Raw genomic sequence first — 18,906 nt, forward strand, 5'->3', positions numbered from 1 at the left:
GTGGGTTAATGGTTTTACTTTATTGCAGACCCTGGAGTGAAGGTATTATTTTGCAAGGCTTGGGGGTGGGAAAGTGTGAGAGGCAGAGAGCTTCTTGCAAGACATCAGAAAGCAAACAGGACACAAAGTAACCAAAGTAACATGTGTTTTCACTTAGAAGAAGAGCTTTTTTTTAACTCAAATTGTCTAAGTCAGGCAAAGCCCTGACAAACACCAGGCGGCTTTTATGGGAGTTAGCAGGTGCAGTTAAATTTTACCAGCTAACACAAGACTGCAAGGGAGTCGGGACCACTTGAGTCCAGTTTCTTGACATTGCAGAAACCATGTAATAGCTATTAGAGCCCGTCGCTGTAAGCCCATATAGCACAGGCCAATTCCCCTTCCAGTTAGTTCATGTGAATTAGCTAAGTTAAGACCCTATTTAACTGGCAACTACAATCAGCAGCAGGAGAGAAGGGAGGGTAAGCAGTGGCAGTGTTACCCCTGGGGGCTTCGGAGCTGCTTTCCTGCCATGGCAGGTGGGTCAGCAAGGAACCTGCTCTTTCTTTCAATGTAGCTTGGGGAACTTCGGGTGCATCTTTGGCAGATGAATGCAACTACACCAGAGAAATTCCTGATTTCTTCCTCTAATGGAAACAACTTGGGGAAACCCTGGCAATTTAACTACTTGGGCTAAAGGCCCAAAAATTGGAGTGACACCAAAAGATACAGTTTCAGGTCTTGGCCTCCAATGGAACGGCAACATCATTTGAGCATGGACTTTGGGAATCAGTTGGTTAAATTTTATATCCACCCAAACACTAGAAGCTCCTGGAAATTACCAGCAAGTCTGGAGATGGCAATTAAACATGATCAAGTCCTCTCTTGAGCAGCCTGTCAACATGGTTGGTGCTCAACCATGGAAGAGTTGCCTTTTTTTGGACAGCAAAGATTAACTGGGATGCCTGACACAAATCTGCTGATTTTTTTTTTTTAATTTTTTTTTTTTAAGCTCTTCTATGTGAGTACCACGGTCCATCATGGAGGGTGCTCTAAGGGCCTGCTGGAATCAAAAATAATTTCTCTACTTGAAATATCACATTCCCTCTGCCGGGGAAATACATGCTAAGCCGTTCAGTGAGCCGGTCCGTCTTGGGGATTCTGGCAGCATGATCCAGGGGATGGGGAATGCGTCCGAAAGTTATAAGACTTGATGGAGAGGGATCGAAGCAAACCTGTGATGCAAGAGATCAGTTAATTACCAGTTCTGTTGTTCATGCTGCTTTGTTTGGAAGGCATTCAGACCCTAGCACCATTCCTCTTCTGATCTTGTCCTGACAGGGCTCACTGGGCACTGAGAGATGGCGTGTGCCCAGATCCAGCCATTATGAAGGAACAGCAGGGCTCTGTTGTGATGTCATGCCTACAGCCTGCCTTATCCCAGTGTAAATGGGGACGTAGGCAGGTGGCCAGCCCTATAAGGAACGGATATAAAGGCTAAGTAGAGAGATTTTTTTTTTGTAAAAATCTCTCTCTATATATATATACACATAAGATTATGTATATGTAACCTCTTACATACTTGGGAACTCGGTGCCAACAGCACACAAGGAACTCGGGGCTGGTTTCAATCCGTCCTTCCCTGAATGCACATCCTTCAGCAGAGGGATGCGATGCAGGCTGGTTTCTGTTAATCCCAAGACAGTCCTTCTTCACATCAGAACTTCTATAGACTGCTGAAGGCTATGGAAAAGGCTTCAGACGCTTGTAGTTTTTGCATGTTGGGTTTTAATCTGTAATGGTCTGGGGAGTCGTATGGATTCTCTTTGATATTTTAGACCCTCTGCATATCTGTGTCAGATTTCAAGCTCTAGTTATAATGCTGAGCTGGTTTGCTCTCCCTACTGTCCTTAACCTCCTTGAAGTAAAACACAGGAGAAGTGTTTGCACTTTCTGACAAAGGAGGGTGGTTAAACTTGGCAAATGCCCAGGTCAAGCCAGCTTTTCAAAGGTGAATTCCGCAGGGGAAGTGACTAAGCAGCAGTTCCTCGGTACTGGGTTTGATCACCTGATGAGGCTCATCAGAAGGCTACCTGAGAAAGGATGTGGAGAGTATAAAAGGAAGGTCTGGCCTGGGCTATTGGAGAAGCTAGTTTATGTTTTGGAGCAAGTTATTTGGAGGAGGGTGGAGCCCTGGACTCCTGAAAGGACTCTAAATCTAAGCCCAAAGAGCAGCTGAGTGTGGTGCAGGAATTGAGACACACATGCATAGTTATTATTTTGTCTCCATTTATCTATGTATCTGTGCTTGTTAGTGTCATTAGTTTTTGGGACCTGCATTGAACAGATGTTTTTGAAGGCTTTAGCTGTCTTCTTCCCTGAGGAGGTAAAGGGTAAATCCAGAAGGTTGGAGCTCTGGGAGAGAGTGCTTGGACCGTGGGAGAATCTGGAAGGCAGCACTGGTCCTGGGTGTCTAAATTAGTTGGATGGTGGGTCCTGTTTCTGGGAAAATGTAACGGGCAGGAGTGGGGCCCAGTGGGTGAGTTAACCCCTAACGCACTCACTGGGCAATGAGTTAACACCTAATTGAGATGAACAGGGAATAGTTCCCAGCAACATGGGCTAAAGTTGCAAGCTGCCCACATCTGTATCAGTGTCATGCCCAGGTGATGATCACTACAGCTTTAAAGTGTTTGCAGTTTTTTTCTTTTGCCACCAGCAGTTTCAAGATTTTGACTTATTTTTTTTAATGTAGACTTAGATTCTAGACATTATCTTGGCTGCGCCACTCAAAGCCAGGCCTGTTTATTTTTGATTTCTGGCAAAAATAAGTCTGTGCCCCAAAGACTCCACTCTAGATATAGACTCCATGATCCTGGGTGCTTTGCAAACGCTTGTGGAAAGACATTCTTTTAGCACATGGGATTCAATAGCCTTGGATTAACAATTTATTACAGTAATGCCTCAAAATGCCAAACCTGGCCCAGAACCCAGTTGTACTAAGATCTGCAGAGATGCAGAAGACAATCCTCACTCCAGAGAGCTGACCTTCCAGTGCTGTTGGCCCAGGTTGATGATGGACATCCCAGGATGCTAAATGCTTTATTGGCCCATGCACATGTTGAACACAAACTCAGGACACAAAGTAACCAGAGATGAAGTTGCATTCAAAATGAGTTGGCTTTAATTTTCAGAGTCACTTTCTTTTTTCTCACAAAAGCAGTTGCATGGTGGTTTGTATTACATAATGTACAACTGTTTGCTAGTTTGAGTAGGATGTTCAGAAAGAGGTGACCTCTTAAAAGTCTGCTGGTCTCTTGGGTGGAAACGGTAAGTTTGGCTGTTTCTGCAAATACAGTTTTGCAGCATGTTCTCCGAGTTATCCTTCAGGCTTTATTTCAGCAGTAAGACTTGATTTACTTGTGCTCTCCTCTTCTAGGTATGGGTGGCCTGAAGGAAGGGATATCCAGCAGGTACTCCTGGCTTAGCAGCCTGGCTTTCTCAGATACTGTAAATCAGCATTTATCCCTTTCCAAATCTGATTCAGATTATCCAGGCCAGAAGGCACTTACTCTCACATATTTGCTCTGTATTGGTTCCAGTAGCCAAAGTGCAGGGTTACACATAGCTAGAAGTACTCCCAAAACAGATGGAGATGGATTAGCAAGAGTGCAATCCACAGATGTTCACACTTAAGAAAGTGCGCTCAGGAGTCACTGGTGCTGCTCCCTCACTCACTCTGCAGCTTGAACTCAAGCACCATTGCCCTCTCTCCACTTCTGTCTGGGGGCGGAACATGCCTGTGATGGAGCATGTCCAGGAACCTGGCACAATGGCTAAACTCCCCCAAACCCTGTGAGGGGTCTGACAGCAAACACTTTGGAGCGCTGGGGCCCAACCCATGGCTTGTGGGTAGTATGTGGCCTGCAAGGCTCTCTGATGTTGCTCACAGCTATAGAAAATGAAAAAGGATGATGGTGCCCACACTGCACCGCAGCTCGAAGGCTACAAATCACTGGACATCAGCAGTGGCCTCAGCAGAAGCGCTGTGGAGTAAGCTCTCTTTGCTTTGGTACAACTTCAGCTACAAAGTCTGCGTGGAGTTGAGAGGAGAATTTGGCTTTTAACTTCTTCAGGAATAGGTGGAGCTGGTTGTTACCCCTGTTATTGTGGCAGAGCCTGCTTTTGTTCACTGCCATGAAACTCAGAAGGTGGAGAGACTAGGTGAGGCCTACCCATTAATGATAAGGTCGTTAGGTCACAGTTGTCCCAAATTTGGTGGTAAAGTAACAACTATCCCGTTTAGAACAAAATACATTTCAGAGGGTGGCTCTTTGTTCATTGTCTCGTTTAGGAAACATGTCACTTTTATTCTCTAGGGATAAAACAGGTTAATGTCTGTGCACTTGCAATGCCTTTACTGAAGCTGAGCTGAAGCCTGGAGCTGGTAGAAGATATTCATTTCCAATTCTTCCCAGAAGTGCCTTAGAAAGACTCTTCTGTAAAACAAAGAGAGAAAACTTAATTGTGTTTCTTTGCTAGGACTGGGTAGCTTACAATTTCACCTCCCTTTTTTTGGCTGAGTTTACTAGAGCAGTCTCAAGTAGTACAAGAAAAGCAGTATAAACCATGTCATTAGACAGAGAGTTATTTCAAGGTGAAGTCCTGTAATTCATAAGCCGGTGAAACTGATTCCCTTCATATGGAAGTAAATCCTGCCTTTGTTTTAGTTGCACTGCATCTTTTAAATACACCATGTACGGGGAAAGGCAGCCCTCTGGGGTTTAGTCTGGCGCAGAATCTCTGCACTCTCTTTTCTTTTTGTTTGTTCTTAATGTAAAACACAGGTAATTGTGGTTGAAATTACATAGCTGCTTTTTGTCCATGCAAACTAATATTCTTCCATGGGAGGTTTGCCTGAGTAAGAAATGCAGGAGTACGCCCAATGTCCTTACAGTTAGCACCCAATTGTGCCTGTTTTTGTATCTGTAAAACTATGTTAGCTCGGGGTAGAATATTTTTTGCTGGTTCTACCTCTAATGTTTATGCTGTCACACAGCATAAAAGTGCCTTGGCTCCTTTTTACAGGAATAAGCTATCCTGACATAACCACCACTGCATTGGTATAACTGTTCTAGGTAGGGGCAAGGGTACTGTACTGCTTTAACTAGGCTGGTATAATTCAAGTGGGGCGTGTGTGTGTGTGGCATAAGCATTGGCAAGCATTAAGTAAGATGCAGTTACTTAAAACCTGTCACTGAGAAACAATTTTATATCGTACATTTATGAGTGCTAAAAATGCATTCTGCTGGACAGCTGAGACCTCATGCTTTACAAAAGAGAGAGAGAAAATAGGGTTTATATATAAATTCATACGTGCAGTTGAATTGGGATTATAGTGCAGATGCATTTTTAAGCAGCCTGATGGGACAGATTCTGAAATGCTGCGGTAATTTGTGGTACTTTATTCTAGTAGAAAGAGCATAAAATCAAAGTTAGAAGCTGCCAAGTTCTAATTCTTCCCTGCCACAGGCTTTCTGTGCGGCCTCAGGCAAATCCAGAACAGCAACAGGTAAATCCAGCTGGTACCACTAAGTTAGTTGGGTTTAGGGCAATAACTCTTTACCTTTTTAGACTCAAGCCACCCCTTGTTAGATTGGAGGCACCCCTCACGTAAGCGCTTAGTTTTCATTAATTTTTTTTGACTTCAGAAAAACAATAAAGCAATTCTGCTGCCCAAACAACTCAGAAAGACCCTATGGGTCTGATGCTTTAGGCACTACGGATTCCTATTTGAAGTTTCTGGATTTATCTTGTGAATCATGTTTGCAAACCTAACAGTGCCTTAGAACACTAATTGTGCAAATCAGTGGTTTAGAGTATTAGGATCTTAAATATCAGATTATAATTCCCAAAAAGAACTGAGCAAATCTTAATTTATTTTTGGTGACTTTCATTTACTGACAAATGCCACCTGGGGTGATCCAAACCAATGTGTAAATCTGAAAAATAGTTTATGCTGGAATTTCCACCCCCCCCCAAATTGAAGAAGTCAAATGATTTTGTTTCAAAACCAGCACCTTGTTTCAGAATTTAGCAGAATTCATTTTTCTAAAGGACCACTGAGCTCCAAATGTGATCTCTTTTCTGCTCTCCTCCTGGTTTTCTAAGAAAATTTTAAAAATTCCATTTGAGGTTAACGTGTAACAATTTTTTTTTCTCTGATTTTTCTGTTTGCCCCCTACACTGACAAATGGGTTGTGTAGCACTGTTTCTATCATAGTGGACGTGTGTGGCTCCATCAAAGACTTTCCTGACATTTTTACTTCAGTGCTATGCAATTCTTTGACCTTTTGTACTTCCAGAGGCACTTGCTATGTGAGATCCTCTATGATCCCTATTAATCCAGTACTTAGTAGCCAGAAATGTTTCTGTTAACTGAATTCTACCCCATTTTATTGGAACCCAGTACCTTGTTTCTCAGGGCTTGACTTTCATTTCCTCCTGACGCTTTGCAAAGAAGCTGAACGCAGGCACTTGATCTAAACAAATAAAAATAATGCTGTTAGAAAGGAATGGTACCCATTGTTTATTCATATTTGTTAAGACACAGTAATCCCTGCTTCATGGTAGCTCTGTTCTTGCTACAGCTTAAATATAATCATCCTCCTTATTTGGAAATGTCTGAGCCATTGGAAGGTAGGGGAGGTAAAGAGCACTCCTTAGGATCTGACCCTTAAGTTTGATCCTGATTTTTAGTTACTCTGTTCCGGCATTAGAGACAGAGCTCAGGGCAAAGATAGTTTTAAGCTGCAATTGCCATCTCTGTGTCCAGAAGCTATGTAAGAGCATGCCTATGACCTCCTGTAAACTGTGGTCATCCTTCAGTGTCACATCACAGGTGGTGTGTGAACCCATTCACAATGAAAACCTGTATATGGTCTTTGTAAGTGGCTCCCCAGGCTGGGCAGAAGTCTCTTCCATCTTGTGACTCTCTGTCTACCTCGTCTTCTCTCCCTTTTTGTCAACTGCCACTAAAGAACCATTCCAGGGAACTGAATGCATGGGTTCATCAGAAGAGCAGCAGGAAAATGATGAGTGGCTTCACCCCAGCTATATTTGCTCTCTCAAGAAATAACTAAAAGGTAAGAACTTTGTGCCAGATTCTCATTCAATTAATGCTAATTTCCATTCCACGTTACTGAAGAAGGAGGAGTCACTCTTTTGACATTTGTACAAAGAGAATGGTCCTTTGTCTGCTCCGTGTCTTTTATAGGTGGGCATATTGCCAGCTCTCAATACAAATATGATGGGAGAGACAAGTGGTGAATGGGATCTAAGGTATCACTGGTATAGCCTAAGGTCAGTCCAAAATCCCAGCATATCCCAACCACCTGTTTTTCTCAAACATCAAGAAAGCCCAGTACGGTTTCTCCTTTTTCTGTAAGGAGAGCCCTTCTCACCTCATGCTTCTTGAGTGTTGGCAGTGGGAGGAGGATATTGCAACGGGCACATGTCACCAATATATCATAATTCCCTGTGTCTTCAAGGGCCTCAGGCAGTACAGGATCCAGAGTGGTCGAGAAAGCCAGATGGCCAGGTGACTTCTTGTTCTTGAGTGGTTTGAGTGAGGTCCGGGAGGTAGAGGACAAGTCCTTCTCCTTCCCTTTTGGACGGACATCCCTCCACGCGGCCGCATTCACGGGGGATGAAGTGGTAGCTGGAAAAGCAGCAGTGGGTGGCAGGAGCGGGCTGGGATTGGTAGCTGACTGGCTGGCAAGATTCCCCACCAGTTTAGTGAGTGGACTACACTGGTTCTATGGAAGAAAATCCAAAAGAATAAGGTAACTTAGCAAAGGTAATGACCAAGCAGCACAGTGAGGATGGGTGCCTCTCCTGGGAAGTAGGATGTATCTGGACATAACATAGGAAAGAATTAAGAAGGAAAGAAAATAAGTTGAAACTAAAAAATAGGGGGGAAGGGAAAGAGTTTGACAGAAGGGCTTGCAGATGAAAGCCAAAACTGTTTGGGAAGGGGTGGGCCTCAGGTTGTTTTATAGAAGAAGGAGGCTAGATAGGTACTCCACAGAGGAGTGGAGAAACTGCCTTGGGAACCATCACAGCCAGGTCAACATCTCTTGTTAACTCAAGAGTTAACTTGTTAATTCTCATGTTAACTCACAAATGGCAGTCTTCTGAAGAGGCAACTAACTGCTCAGGAGGAACTGGGTTTTTTCTCTGCTATAGTGGTTAAGCAATAGAAACAGCTGTATCTGCTATTATCTAGGCAGACAGTGGGAAAGGCAAAGGGGTGTATTGTTGCTTCCCACATGCCCTACTGCATGATGCTTCAGCTATAAGAGAAGAGAGCCTTGCAGGTACTAATTGGTGCTGACACTAACAGCGAGGCCTTCAGGACACAAGGGCCAGCGTAGCTTTTGCAAAGCATTCACGGGGCAGTAATGTGCAAGCGGCGGAGAGCAAGCAGCCAAAAGGCCTTGTTCTACTCTACCCAACATGTTGCGTCCCACAAAAAGAGCCCAGTCAGAAATGAGACCCAGCCCCGTCACTGATTTGGCTTTCCAGCCACTTACCAGATGCTGGAGGAACTGGTCATCTGGGAATGACTTATTGCACTGCTGACAAAGATTGTCGCTGAGACCTTCAGAGGAGAAAGCGGGGAGAGGTTGATTGGTAATGTGGGACTGACTGGTTATGGAAATAATGTACACAGACCCCGAAGACTCAATGACTGACTGTTTAGGGAGACAACAGATCCAAACTTCATTGAACTTCAGCGCGCCAGAGCCTAAGGCTGGGTGGAGGCTGAATTTCACTGCTGGTTGCTAATCAACACACACAGATTCTCTTCTAGCTGAATATTAGGGTGTAACTGGGCCTACCTCTACCAATACTGTGCTATGGAGGAGCTATATATCCCTGTCAACCAGGTCTTGTTTTCTCCTTGCAGAATCGCTGGTGAGGTTCACAAACTATCACCTCTAGTCAAGTGCCTGTCTGACAGGTATCTGCTTTGACAAAATACAACACCGTCCCCACACCCAAGAGACTGTGAAGCCACTGGAGTACATATCGCCTCTATTGTGTGCCTCGTTTTTAGTATTTCAGTAGGAAGATAGACTCCCTCAACTGTGCTGTTCTTCGATGCCGCTGTAACCAGACAACCCGGAAAATACTCCTTCATGTTAATGGAAAGGGACTGCAAAGGTCATCTCCTAGCTGCTGGGAAAGGGTTAGGCAGGAGGGGTGATGTAATGGAGAAGGCTGTTGGCTGAGATTTAAGAGATAGGGGTTCAATTCTTTGTTTGCCCCTAAATTAGTTTAGGAACAGCGCATCCCACATCTGTGGCAGGGGAAGGTCGTACTAGACAACCTCTGATGTCTCATCTAACTCTCTAATTATACTGACTTTTGGAAGAAGGTAGCTCTCTGTTACAAAGGGCTGATAGCAGGAGAGAAGTGAACCAGATTGCATGAGCAGCCAAGGTTGGTAAATAAGCCCAACCAAAATGACAGTGTGAATTGGGCTTCCAGCTTGTATGTAGTGTGTTTCCAAAGCAGGTTGGGAAAGAGGCTTGTTCATAGTCACTTGCACTAGTTTGCATTAGAAACTAGATTGTTATATTCAAGATGGGATCAGTCGAATAGGATTGGAGAGACCCCTGATGTACCAAGGCCCTGTCTTCCCAATGTGCGCACACCCAGGACTCTCCTTAAAATCCATGTGAGCTGGGGGCGAACAATGAAGGGGATGCTAGCCCATAAAACGGAAAAGCAGGTGGGTGTGATGCTCATACTAAGATGCCTTTACGTGTCGGAGCCAAGCTAGATAAGTAAGGCCCAGTGCTTCTCAATTATGCTTCTGAAAATCCAGAGCAAATCCACTGAAGTCAATTACTCTGGATTTACCACTCACTGATGTAATACAGAATAAAATGTGGTCCTTCAGCTGGTCAAGATGAGCAATAATCCTTTGTGATGCTGATCGTAGGGCCCTTTCACATGTTCAAATGAAAGTTGGATAGATACCAGCTATAAACTTGTTATGCATTTTCAAGCACTAACTTTGTAGCTGGTTGGCTTTTTTTATAGCTGGATGGACATTTTTATGACATGATAATTACCCTGCACCTGTGGCTGCTCTTACTTTGCACAAGTGACCAGTCTAAATTTATTGTGCGATTAAACAGTTAATTGTATAATATATGTAATGTATGGCAGGGGCCACATTAAACAAGGCAACCTGCATTACTGGGACTCCGAGAGTGTCAGTGGGGAATTTTCCACGTGATTAACTGGTACTGTAATAACATGATGCTGTGGGTGATAACAAGGAATTTTGGGCTACCTGGGCTTAGAAGAATCAAGGTTTCTAGAGGAGTAACATTATTAATTTGAAAGTGAATCTCACCATGATTTGAGAGCCCATCACCACTATGACAGATGTCTTTGTGCTGGTCCAGGTCCTTGTACATGATGTATTTGTTACAGTCGAAACACTTCTCAGTTCGACTACCACAGGAATCGAGGTGCTTCTGCAGCTTAGCAAAGGGCATTTCCAGCTCGCAGAACTTGCATTTCATAACTCGTTCACTGCATTCCATGGTCTGCAAGTGAATAGTTGCAAGTGTTACACCAGGAATGAAAAAAACCCCCAAACAACAGGCATAACTTCGTTTTAAGAATGTCCCCCACTAAGACTGTATCTACATAGCAAAACGCAGGTGTGTGGCGCAGGTAGGCATAGCGTATTAGGTTTATATTTAAAGCCCACCAGAAACATAGAGGATGCACTTTGGCTACTACACAACCTGAAGCCAGTGATGCCACCTGTTCATTGGAGGTGTTAGCTACAGGAGCTAGATAAAAGCTGCCACAGCGAGGCCTACAGTTACACCTTCATGTGAAAGTGAACTCCACAGAAGTGATGAAGTGAAAGATCCTCTCTAAGAAACTCCCTGCAGAAATGGGATGGGAAGAGGTGTGGAGGGACAGTTCGTCAACCAGGGCATACATTTGTTTTAATATAAAAAGATGTATTACATTAAACCCTGGGTCAAATGGCACTATATTAACAGGACTGACTCTGGGTTGTTCTATGTTAGGGAAGGCACTAATTTGCAGCCATCTCTCTGTAGTGTCTCTAAGAGAGATCAGCCAAGCTGGATCCTGGTCTCACACACAGAGCAATGTACTCACCTCATGGTTCTCCAGCTGGTATTGCTGCAGGCTTTGGTGACAAAGCTTACACCTGACCTGAATGAAAAGGGTGACAGAATAGTAGCGTACTTAAAGGAAAATACATGTGACAGCTTATGGAGAATATTTCAAGTTATCTAATGAACCTGCTACCTCTGATGTAGGTGAAATCGCCCAGGATGGACTCCCTACTATTTCCATCCTTGGAAAGCACATAGGGAACCCTGTTCCTATAGAAACTGAGCAATGTGTAGGACTGCCCATTCGGGTGGGAGTTCATCATGCTACCCACTGATTATTCCCCGTGTTTATTGAAGATTAACTTAAATACAAAAGAGCAGATTCTAAGATGGAGTCCCTTGACTTGAGCGCACAGTTGCTCTTTGGAGAGAAGGGGGCTGTGGACAGAGCTATAGTGCTGCATCGGGCCCTGACATCTTCTCCTCAACAAATACAGATGCTTGTGGCTATTTGCCATGCAGCAGCACAGCTTGGTGTGATTTCAGTGCATCTCCTAACTGCAGGAACTGACAGTCAGAGTCTTTGTTGGAAGGTGAAGAGCTCTCACCTGCTTGTGCGCATTTGCCTGATGCTCTCGCATTTCCTTTTGAGCAACAGCCTCTCTGCAGTCTGGGCAGACGGTGAGGAACCGTTGGCAGTGGATCTCGTGCAGAGAGAAATTGGCAGCAGACACATCTTGTTTACTGTGTGACGCGGAAAGGGAAAGAATATTATGGGATTGGATACGACTCACCTGGCCGATTCCAGAAAACAAACATCAGGTATTTATACTTGTGTCTTGTTCAAATGAAGCCGTCCAAGATTCAGCTCCATTACGGAGGCTTTGCTCTTTTGCTGAGAACATCTTTAAGGGAACAGGGGCCCTGTCAGGTGCAGGTGATGCAGGCCCAAAATGAGAAAGTTTTTTTACATCAGCGCAAATCAGGAATAACTCCAACTGAGTTACACTGGTGCAAGAGCAGGATTGTGCCCTATGATCAGAGGGGACCAGCAACACTTGGGTTCGCAGCATTCCAGGGATAATGCAGACAGTATTCAGTGGCTCCAGGGCTGGAGGTCTATAGTAGAGGTGGTGCTCATTTCTTTAAGCTATTCCTTTGTGAAGGGACCCCAGATATTAAAGGGAGAACAGAGGTATGGACAGTTCCCGCCCCCTCCCCCCCAATAGTGAACTTTTTGGCTTATAGCTGGAGAGCTAAGTTGCCTTGACAATAGAAAGAACCATTGGACATAAGGGGAAACTGAGGCAGGGACCGAGTTTGTACTGGGTTCTGTTCCAGACTGCAGGAAAACACCCACAGCTTCATCACTGATGGGAATAACAGAGACTGCGTATAGCCCAGGGGTGGGCAATTATTTTGGGTAGAGGGCCGCTTACTGAATTTTGGCAAGCCATCAAGGGCTGCATGACAGGCAGCCAGGGGAGATGAATATTAATTTTCTAAACTTTTTAGGGGCCCCGCAGGCCGGATAGAGTGGCCTGGTGGGCCGCATCCAGCCCACGTTTTGCCGACCCCTGATGCAGCCCTTGCCTTTTAAGGGCACACCTCCCCGGTGGGCAGGTTAGTCCATAATTATGGAGCTCTCTTTCCCCTCTCTTCAAAGCCTCTTGTCCTGGGTGCTGGACAAGCAGCACTGCTGATCCAAGCTGCCCCACTCTGCCAAATCTTTTAGGTCCTAAGCAGCAGGGCAAGGGACACAGCAGGCAGCGGAGAACCACTGCTTGATCTCGCCTGTGGGATCTATCCGCCAGTCAGGGAAAAGAAATTGTCTTCAAAATACTTAGATATTAAGGGGCAAAACAAAGCAGACAGCTGTTCTGATTTGTTTCCCTGGCCTCCCCTTGGCTTTCTCTGTTCAGGGAGAAAGCATGCAATACCCACTCTGAAAAGGTCCTAAGCAAAGCCTCTGCACCCCTCCAGTATCACTGGGACTTGGCAAAAAGTAGGGATTTCTTACCAGTTTGGGCAGAACTTGCTGTCTTCTTCTTCCATGGCTGCTCTCGGGCTCTGCCCCTCTTTCTCTTTCATTTCTTTAATCTGACAAGAAAATGAAACTGAAACTGCCGGTCCCAATAACCAACCCCAGACAAGGTCTCCGCCAATTTTTTTTCCCCAGCATGAAGCAGGAAGAATGGACACCAACAGGGAGCAGCATTGTCCAGTTACTGTCTCGGCTCCTTCCCACAACAGTTTCAATCAGGAAATGTCTGCTGTAGCGTCCAGGTGACCTGGGGAGGTGGAAGATAGTTTTGCCCTACTCTTTCCTCTGACTCAAATGAGTTTGAATACTCTTTGTCTAGCAGGCAGGACTCTTTTCTGTAGCTGCTTGAGGCCGTTAGGGGACGAGGGATATTTCACCTGCTTGGCTTTAATAACAAAGCTGCCTTTGGGCAATTTATGAACAGTCAAATCTTGGATCTGGCCCCTTCCTCTCCTTCCTTTCTATTGCCATAGATTTTCTTCCCACCTTAGCTGATCATGCTTGCTTCCTGAAGACAAAAATGAGCAGGTAAAGCCTTTAAACAGATGCCTCCATGCGAGGCAGAGTGGCTTCCTGGGAGACCACAAGAGGGAGTTCAAAATCCCTCCATCTCCTTTTCATTTCTCTCTCCATGGGCTCTGCTAGGCAAACTTTATAGGATCCCAGCTGTAGGACGTGGAATAAATCTATCGACTCGTACAGTCTGTGCCCCAGGCAGACACAGCATCTAGTCTCCTAGGACATAGTTTCTCAACCTGTGGTATGTGTACCACTGGGGGTACACGAGATTCAGGCAGGGGGTATGTGGGTACCCTGATGCACTCTCTCTTGCCCTCTTTTTTTCTCTTTCTCGCCCTCAAAATTATGGCAAAAAAATTGGTGCAATTAAAAAAAATTAAATTCCCCAGTAATAATTTGGTGTTCAGCCCTCCTAGCTTTGGCCAACATCACCTCTAGCCCAAGTACATACCTGAGTTGTGCACATCTGGTGTAAAAGGTGGCAACCCACCCCACAGCAGATCAGACCTTTGTCATATCATGGCCTTATATACACAGACTTTATTCCAACATATGGCACACATTTGTCTGTAAATATAAAATCCCCTGGAAAATTGAATGTTGGGGTACTTATTAAAATTTTCAGAAGTTAGGGGGTACTTGCTACTTAAACGGTTGAGAAACACTGCCCTAGGAGAGGCAGCATCTAGATTTGAAATGATGTGAACGTCTACAGTATTACTTAGGCTCCAGGCAAAGAAATAAGAGAGAAAGTATGACCAAAAAGAAAAAGCTCTGCGTCTAAGGCATTTTCTCAAACCGTGTTTTAGAGGGAGCTTAGGCCTCATTGTAAACCCTTTTCCTTGCAAAAGCACAGCCAGTTTCTTTCCATTCATAAGATTTTGACCGCATGGATAGGACCTAGGGTGGGAGTCCAGAATAGAAGGGGAGATGAGGCCGAATCGGAAACAGATTTGCTGAAGAAAGAGAAAAAGAGAAAGCATCATTAAAAACTAAACAAAAAATGGATTGGTTAACATGCCCCAGGTTACTTTGGCCCTGAATCGTGCAGAGCAGGCCTTGGTCTTCTGACTTGCAGGGAAGGTTATCTATAGCTGCTGGGCCTGGGAAAAATTACCTTCTCCTTAGACATCTCCCATGGTGTCTGCCCCCCCAGGCAAGAGCCTCAGTTGTTTTTCCAGCTGACTTGTCAGTGACCATGTAACAGAGGCCATTGTTCACTCAGCCAATCAGAAAAAGGCATATAGCCTAATTTCCCAGACAAGTTTCCCATTGACATTTGGGCGCTGTATCAACCCACTGGAAACTTGGGCACAAAGAGTGCACTGCCCTGGGTCCCCATCAAGGCTGAAGTTGAGCATGGGATAGAATAGATCGGAGCTGCAGATTGGGGCCTTCCCCTAAAAGCAATGCTGCCTTGCCATAGAGCCAGGCCCTGAATCTCACTTCCAGCTCACCAAAATTGCACTGGGTTTTGGTGTTCTCTAATAACCCTCAGCCCCTTTCAAGTGATCTGAGTTGTGAACAAGACCCAACGTTTAATGTGGAGGCATCAAAAGGCCTCTTTGCCCTACCCTAGGACTGGTGATGGCCAGGGTAAGAGGGGGCTGCTTCTGCTTACAGATGTCCCTAGTTTGAAAGGAAGAGGGGACAGCAAGGTAGTTGTTGATGGTGGAAATCATCGCTTAGCCTTGGCCCAGCACAGTTGGTGCGTTGACATTTCTGGCAAATGACATATTCCCTTTTTTTCCTGGAGGAGCGGGCTGACTGGGCTATAGCTCCGTTCTGGGGGCAGGAATACATGTGTGGGGTAGGACGTGCCTTTTTGATCGTGGATCCAATAAAATGTGGATGAATAATAAAGGATTTTTAAGCTGTAAGTTTTCTGGGGGTAGGAACAAGGAGTAAGTGATGGAATAGTAATGGCATTCCTGCCTATTGCATTCCTCTGCCATTTCTCTCCTGCTATGGTTATCTTCAAGAAACTGTAGGGAATCAAAGGCTTGAAAAGCCCATATTGGTGAATGAGAAGGTGAGATCCCCTCAGCGCTGATAATGGAAACAAATTAGTTCTTCTTATATTAAGGTACCATTTATACATGGTGTATAAAGAGCATATTGACACGGGTTATAAGCTTGTGACGGACAGGATGTGTCATTGATGGCTATAACCACAGCACAAGACGGCAGCACAGATGATTTTAAACAACTTATTGATTTGTTGAATTCTACAACCGTTGATTTAATAACTGAATACTTCTTTGTAAGCTCTGTATAAATAGACCTAACTCTAATGTGGAATATGTATGAAAGCATTATATCCACTGAAAGGACCATATTTAGTATTTCGTGTTTGGTTTAGCAACCATGTTCTGCTAGTTGTTTTCTAGACATAAAAGATGTGATGGTCCCTGCTCTGAGGGACTCCCGTTCTAAGGATGGACAGGCAGACTGCTGGACAAGCCAGGGGAATGGGTTGTCTATGCAATAATCTGGATTTCTGCTCTTGTACTTGCGCAGCCTTGTGGTTATTGTTTCATTGCAAATGACTCTTTTGACATGAATGTATCAGACATCCCTTTTCTAATTAATGGCAACTGTCTCTTTCCTGCAGAGACTTTCACTCCTCCCTTGCTTGACTAGCTGAACTGAAGCCAGCGGGCTGGTATGTGCTTAGTGCTTCTGAAAACTAGGTTCACTTTTCACTGGTAAAATAGCCCCCCTCCCTCAGTGATGAGGAATGGCGAAAGATCCAGAAGAAGGTGCAGGGTAATGAGGAATCAGGTCCCTAGTATTTCAGCTTGGATGCCCCACACTAGTGGGCATTTTGGAAATGTAAGCCTTGAGCTTTCCCTCTGTAAAATGGGGATGATACTATTAATTCCCTCAAGTGCTAGAAGAAATCATGTGTTTTAATGTTTGTGGGATCCCTCCTCATGCCATGCAGGATCCAAGTACAAAACACTCTTCTTACCAAATCAGATTTCAAATCCCTCTGGTTAATTTTCTGCCCATCCAAATGCCTTCCTCTCTTTGTCCTTTCTACCCCTTTTCAAATAACAAGAAGAAATGAGTAACCAATTGTCCAGACCTGGAAATAATTAGTGTTGTTTGGATTTTGCAACACAAATTATGTAACAAGGCAGAGAAAAGGCTTTTGAAAAAATATGTAAATGAGATGGCAATCATCAAGAAGGAATGGGTCACAGGCAGGCAGACGGTCTATTGCCAATTACCAATCAAATACTTTTTCCCCCCCTAGTCTTTCTGCTGTGCAGTATTTGAAACTCCCTGGGGCTTCAATTAAACTGTACTGGAAGTACCACCCTGGGGCTCAAAAGTCTGATCAGCAAGGCACCGTGACAGAGGAAACCCCCATTGACTTGAGGTTCATAATGAGAGCTTTTGTATAGCCAGTTGTTGGGCACAGGGATTGTACCAAAAGAACTTGAAGTTCAGAGGCTCAAAAGCTCTACTTGGAAAAATATCAGATGCTGCATTGGGAACCTTGCTGAAGGATATTCCTAAAGGAACACAGTGGACTGGCAGAGGCTGTAAAATGTTCTCACTAAGGAGAAAAAAAAAGGTAAGGAACAAGTGATGTCCCGTGAACGCTAGTAATAATTCTTTTACTTTAAGCCTTGTGTAAACCTCCTAGTGCATAACATAATGGTTTAAGGTCTGGTTTAGGTCACCGATCAAGTCAAGCATCACAAAGATAAGTTCTGAACGGGTTGTTTTTTAAATGTAAATCTCATGAGATGGGATAGTATGTTCCTTTTCTGCCAAAACCTAGGAAGTTTCAGGGACAGCCTTTTTTTTTCTTTCTTTCATTGTCAAGTATCAGTGATACTTTTAATTGCTTTAAAACAAATTGCAGCACGAGTGTGTTTGGAGTGGAGCTAGCAGCTGTATAGGTTAATCTGGCTGCGTTGGCACAATGACATCCTGTTTGCAGAGTTTGTTCTTGTGTGGTCGCTCACTGTTTGGACTGAAAGTAGGGGCTGGGTAGAAATCATTTCTGCCTCTAAATGCTAGTCGCTACCTCCCTGCCAAAGCCCACTCCTGTACAGAGATAACATTAGACAGGTATCAGTGGTTCAACAAGATATACCTAAAAAGCAGTTTATTGGAAATGAGCTAGGTTACACTAAATAGCCTTTATTCCCTAATTATTCTCTGGAGTTAGGGTGGTTTTGAAATTCTTCCCTTTCAAAGAGACTTTTCTTCTGATGATGCACACATTACTTAATTCAGACACTACAAACATATCAGCCGTTGCTAATTATTTTGCTGCAACATCCAATATAATGGTTGACACATCTACAATAACTGATCAAGTGGAACTGACTTTCATTTTTATGCCCATAAAATAAGGGAAAGGGATTTCAGGAGTCAGGAGATCTGAGTCCTTGTCCAACTTCTCTCAAGGGCAAGACCTTTATAGACATTCTTGGTTTTGGCTTACCCATCTCTGAAATGGCAGTAACAATCCTAGGACTACCATGAAGCTTGGCTCATAAATGTGCTTTGAAATCCCGTCGCATCACCTCCCTGTACTTCAGTTTCTCCATCTGTAAAATGGGGATAGTGGTACTGACCAACTTCGAGCAATGCACTGATTGAGAAGTATCCTACGACAGCTGCTGTTCAGCAGAAGGGACTAGGATAGTCACTGGCTGCAGCTCCTAAATGGTACCTGCAGCCCCAAGCCAATTCTACCTGCCATCTTCAAACCAGTTAAAGGCTGCAGTTTCTGGTTTTTTGGAAACACTGCTCTGCTCCCGCTGTAGTCCATGGTGCTGCCTGAAGGCAATGATTTTTTTTTAAAGGCTTGCAGTAAAGGCTCAATTAGCCTGCAGTGAAATTCAGCAGGTGGGAGGTTTTTGTTTGAAGGCCTGTCTTGAAACCTCCCAAATTCCTGACGCTGGGTCTTTGTAAGCAGGAGCACTTCTCAGCAGCTCCTTATGATTCCTGTAGTCTGCCTGTCAGCTGGGTAGCAAGCAAGCAGGCAGCCAGGGCTCCCCACTCCCTTGGCAGGCTGCTCAGGAAGATTTCCGGGCAAGTTACGTGAAAGAGCTGACAACCTCACAGCACTGTCTGATCTGGCCAGCACCAATGCATCTCTGGGCTATACACAGGGCTCGTGGGGGATGGGGAGCAGAGGGGGCCTTGCCAAATCAA

General features: G+C 44.6%; 1 protein-coding gene across 1 annotated transcript; it reads right to left on the bottom strand.

Moving 5' to 3' along the window:
- Positions 1 to 1,803: 1,803 nt before the first annotated feature.
- Positions 1,804 to 18,327, bottom strand: XAF1 (XIAP associated factor 1). Its single transcript, XM_090026299.1, has 9 exons — positions 18,191 to 18,327; positions 13,180 to 13,259; positions 11,768 to 11,903; positions 11,200 to 11,256; positions 10,412 to 10,607; positions 8,574 to 8,641; positions 7,443 to 7,796; positions 6,452 to 6,521; positions 1,804 to 4,478 (listed from the first exon to the last, which is right to left on the bottom strand). Exons 1-8 carry the CDS (start codon positions 18,227 to 18,229, stop codon positions 6,474 to 6,476), a joined length of 978 nt encoding a protein of 325 aa, XP_089882425.1. The 5' UTR covers positions 18,230 to 18,327; the 3' UTR covers positions 1,804 to 4,478; positions 6,452 to 6,473.
- Positions 18,328 to 18,906: the final 579 nt, after the last annotated feature.

This window comes from Crocodylus siamensis, chromosome 13, assembly GCF_052110815.1.
Source record: "Crocodylus siamensis isolate JL-2025a chromosome 13, ASM5211081v1, whole genome shotgun sequence".
Lineage (NCBI taxonomy): Eukaryota > Metazoa > Chordata > Crocodylia > Crocodylidae > Crocodylus > Crocodylus siamensis.

Excerpts from the sequence above, each read along its gene's own strand:
- XAF1 (XM_090026299.1), bottom strand. The coding sequence starts at position 18,229 with ATGGTAGTCCTAGGATTGTTACTGCCATTTCAGAGATGG. Across the intron at positions 11,257-11,767 it reads AGGCAAATGCGCACAAGCAG|GTCAGGTGTAAGCTTTGTCA; the intron begins GTGAGAGCTCTT and ends CTTTTCATTCAG. Across the intron at positions 10,608-11,199 it reads ACCAGCTGGAGAACCATGAG|ACCATGGAATGCAGTGAACG; the intron begins GTGAGTACATTG and ends ATTCACTTGCAG.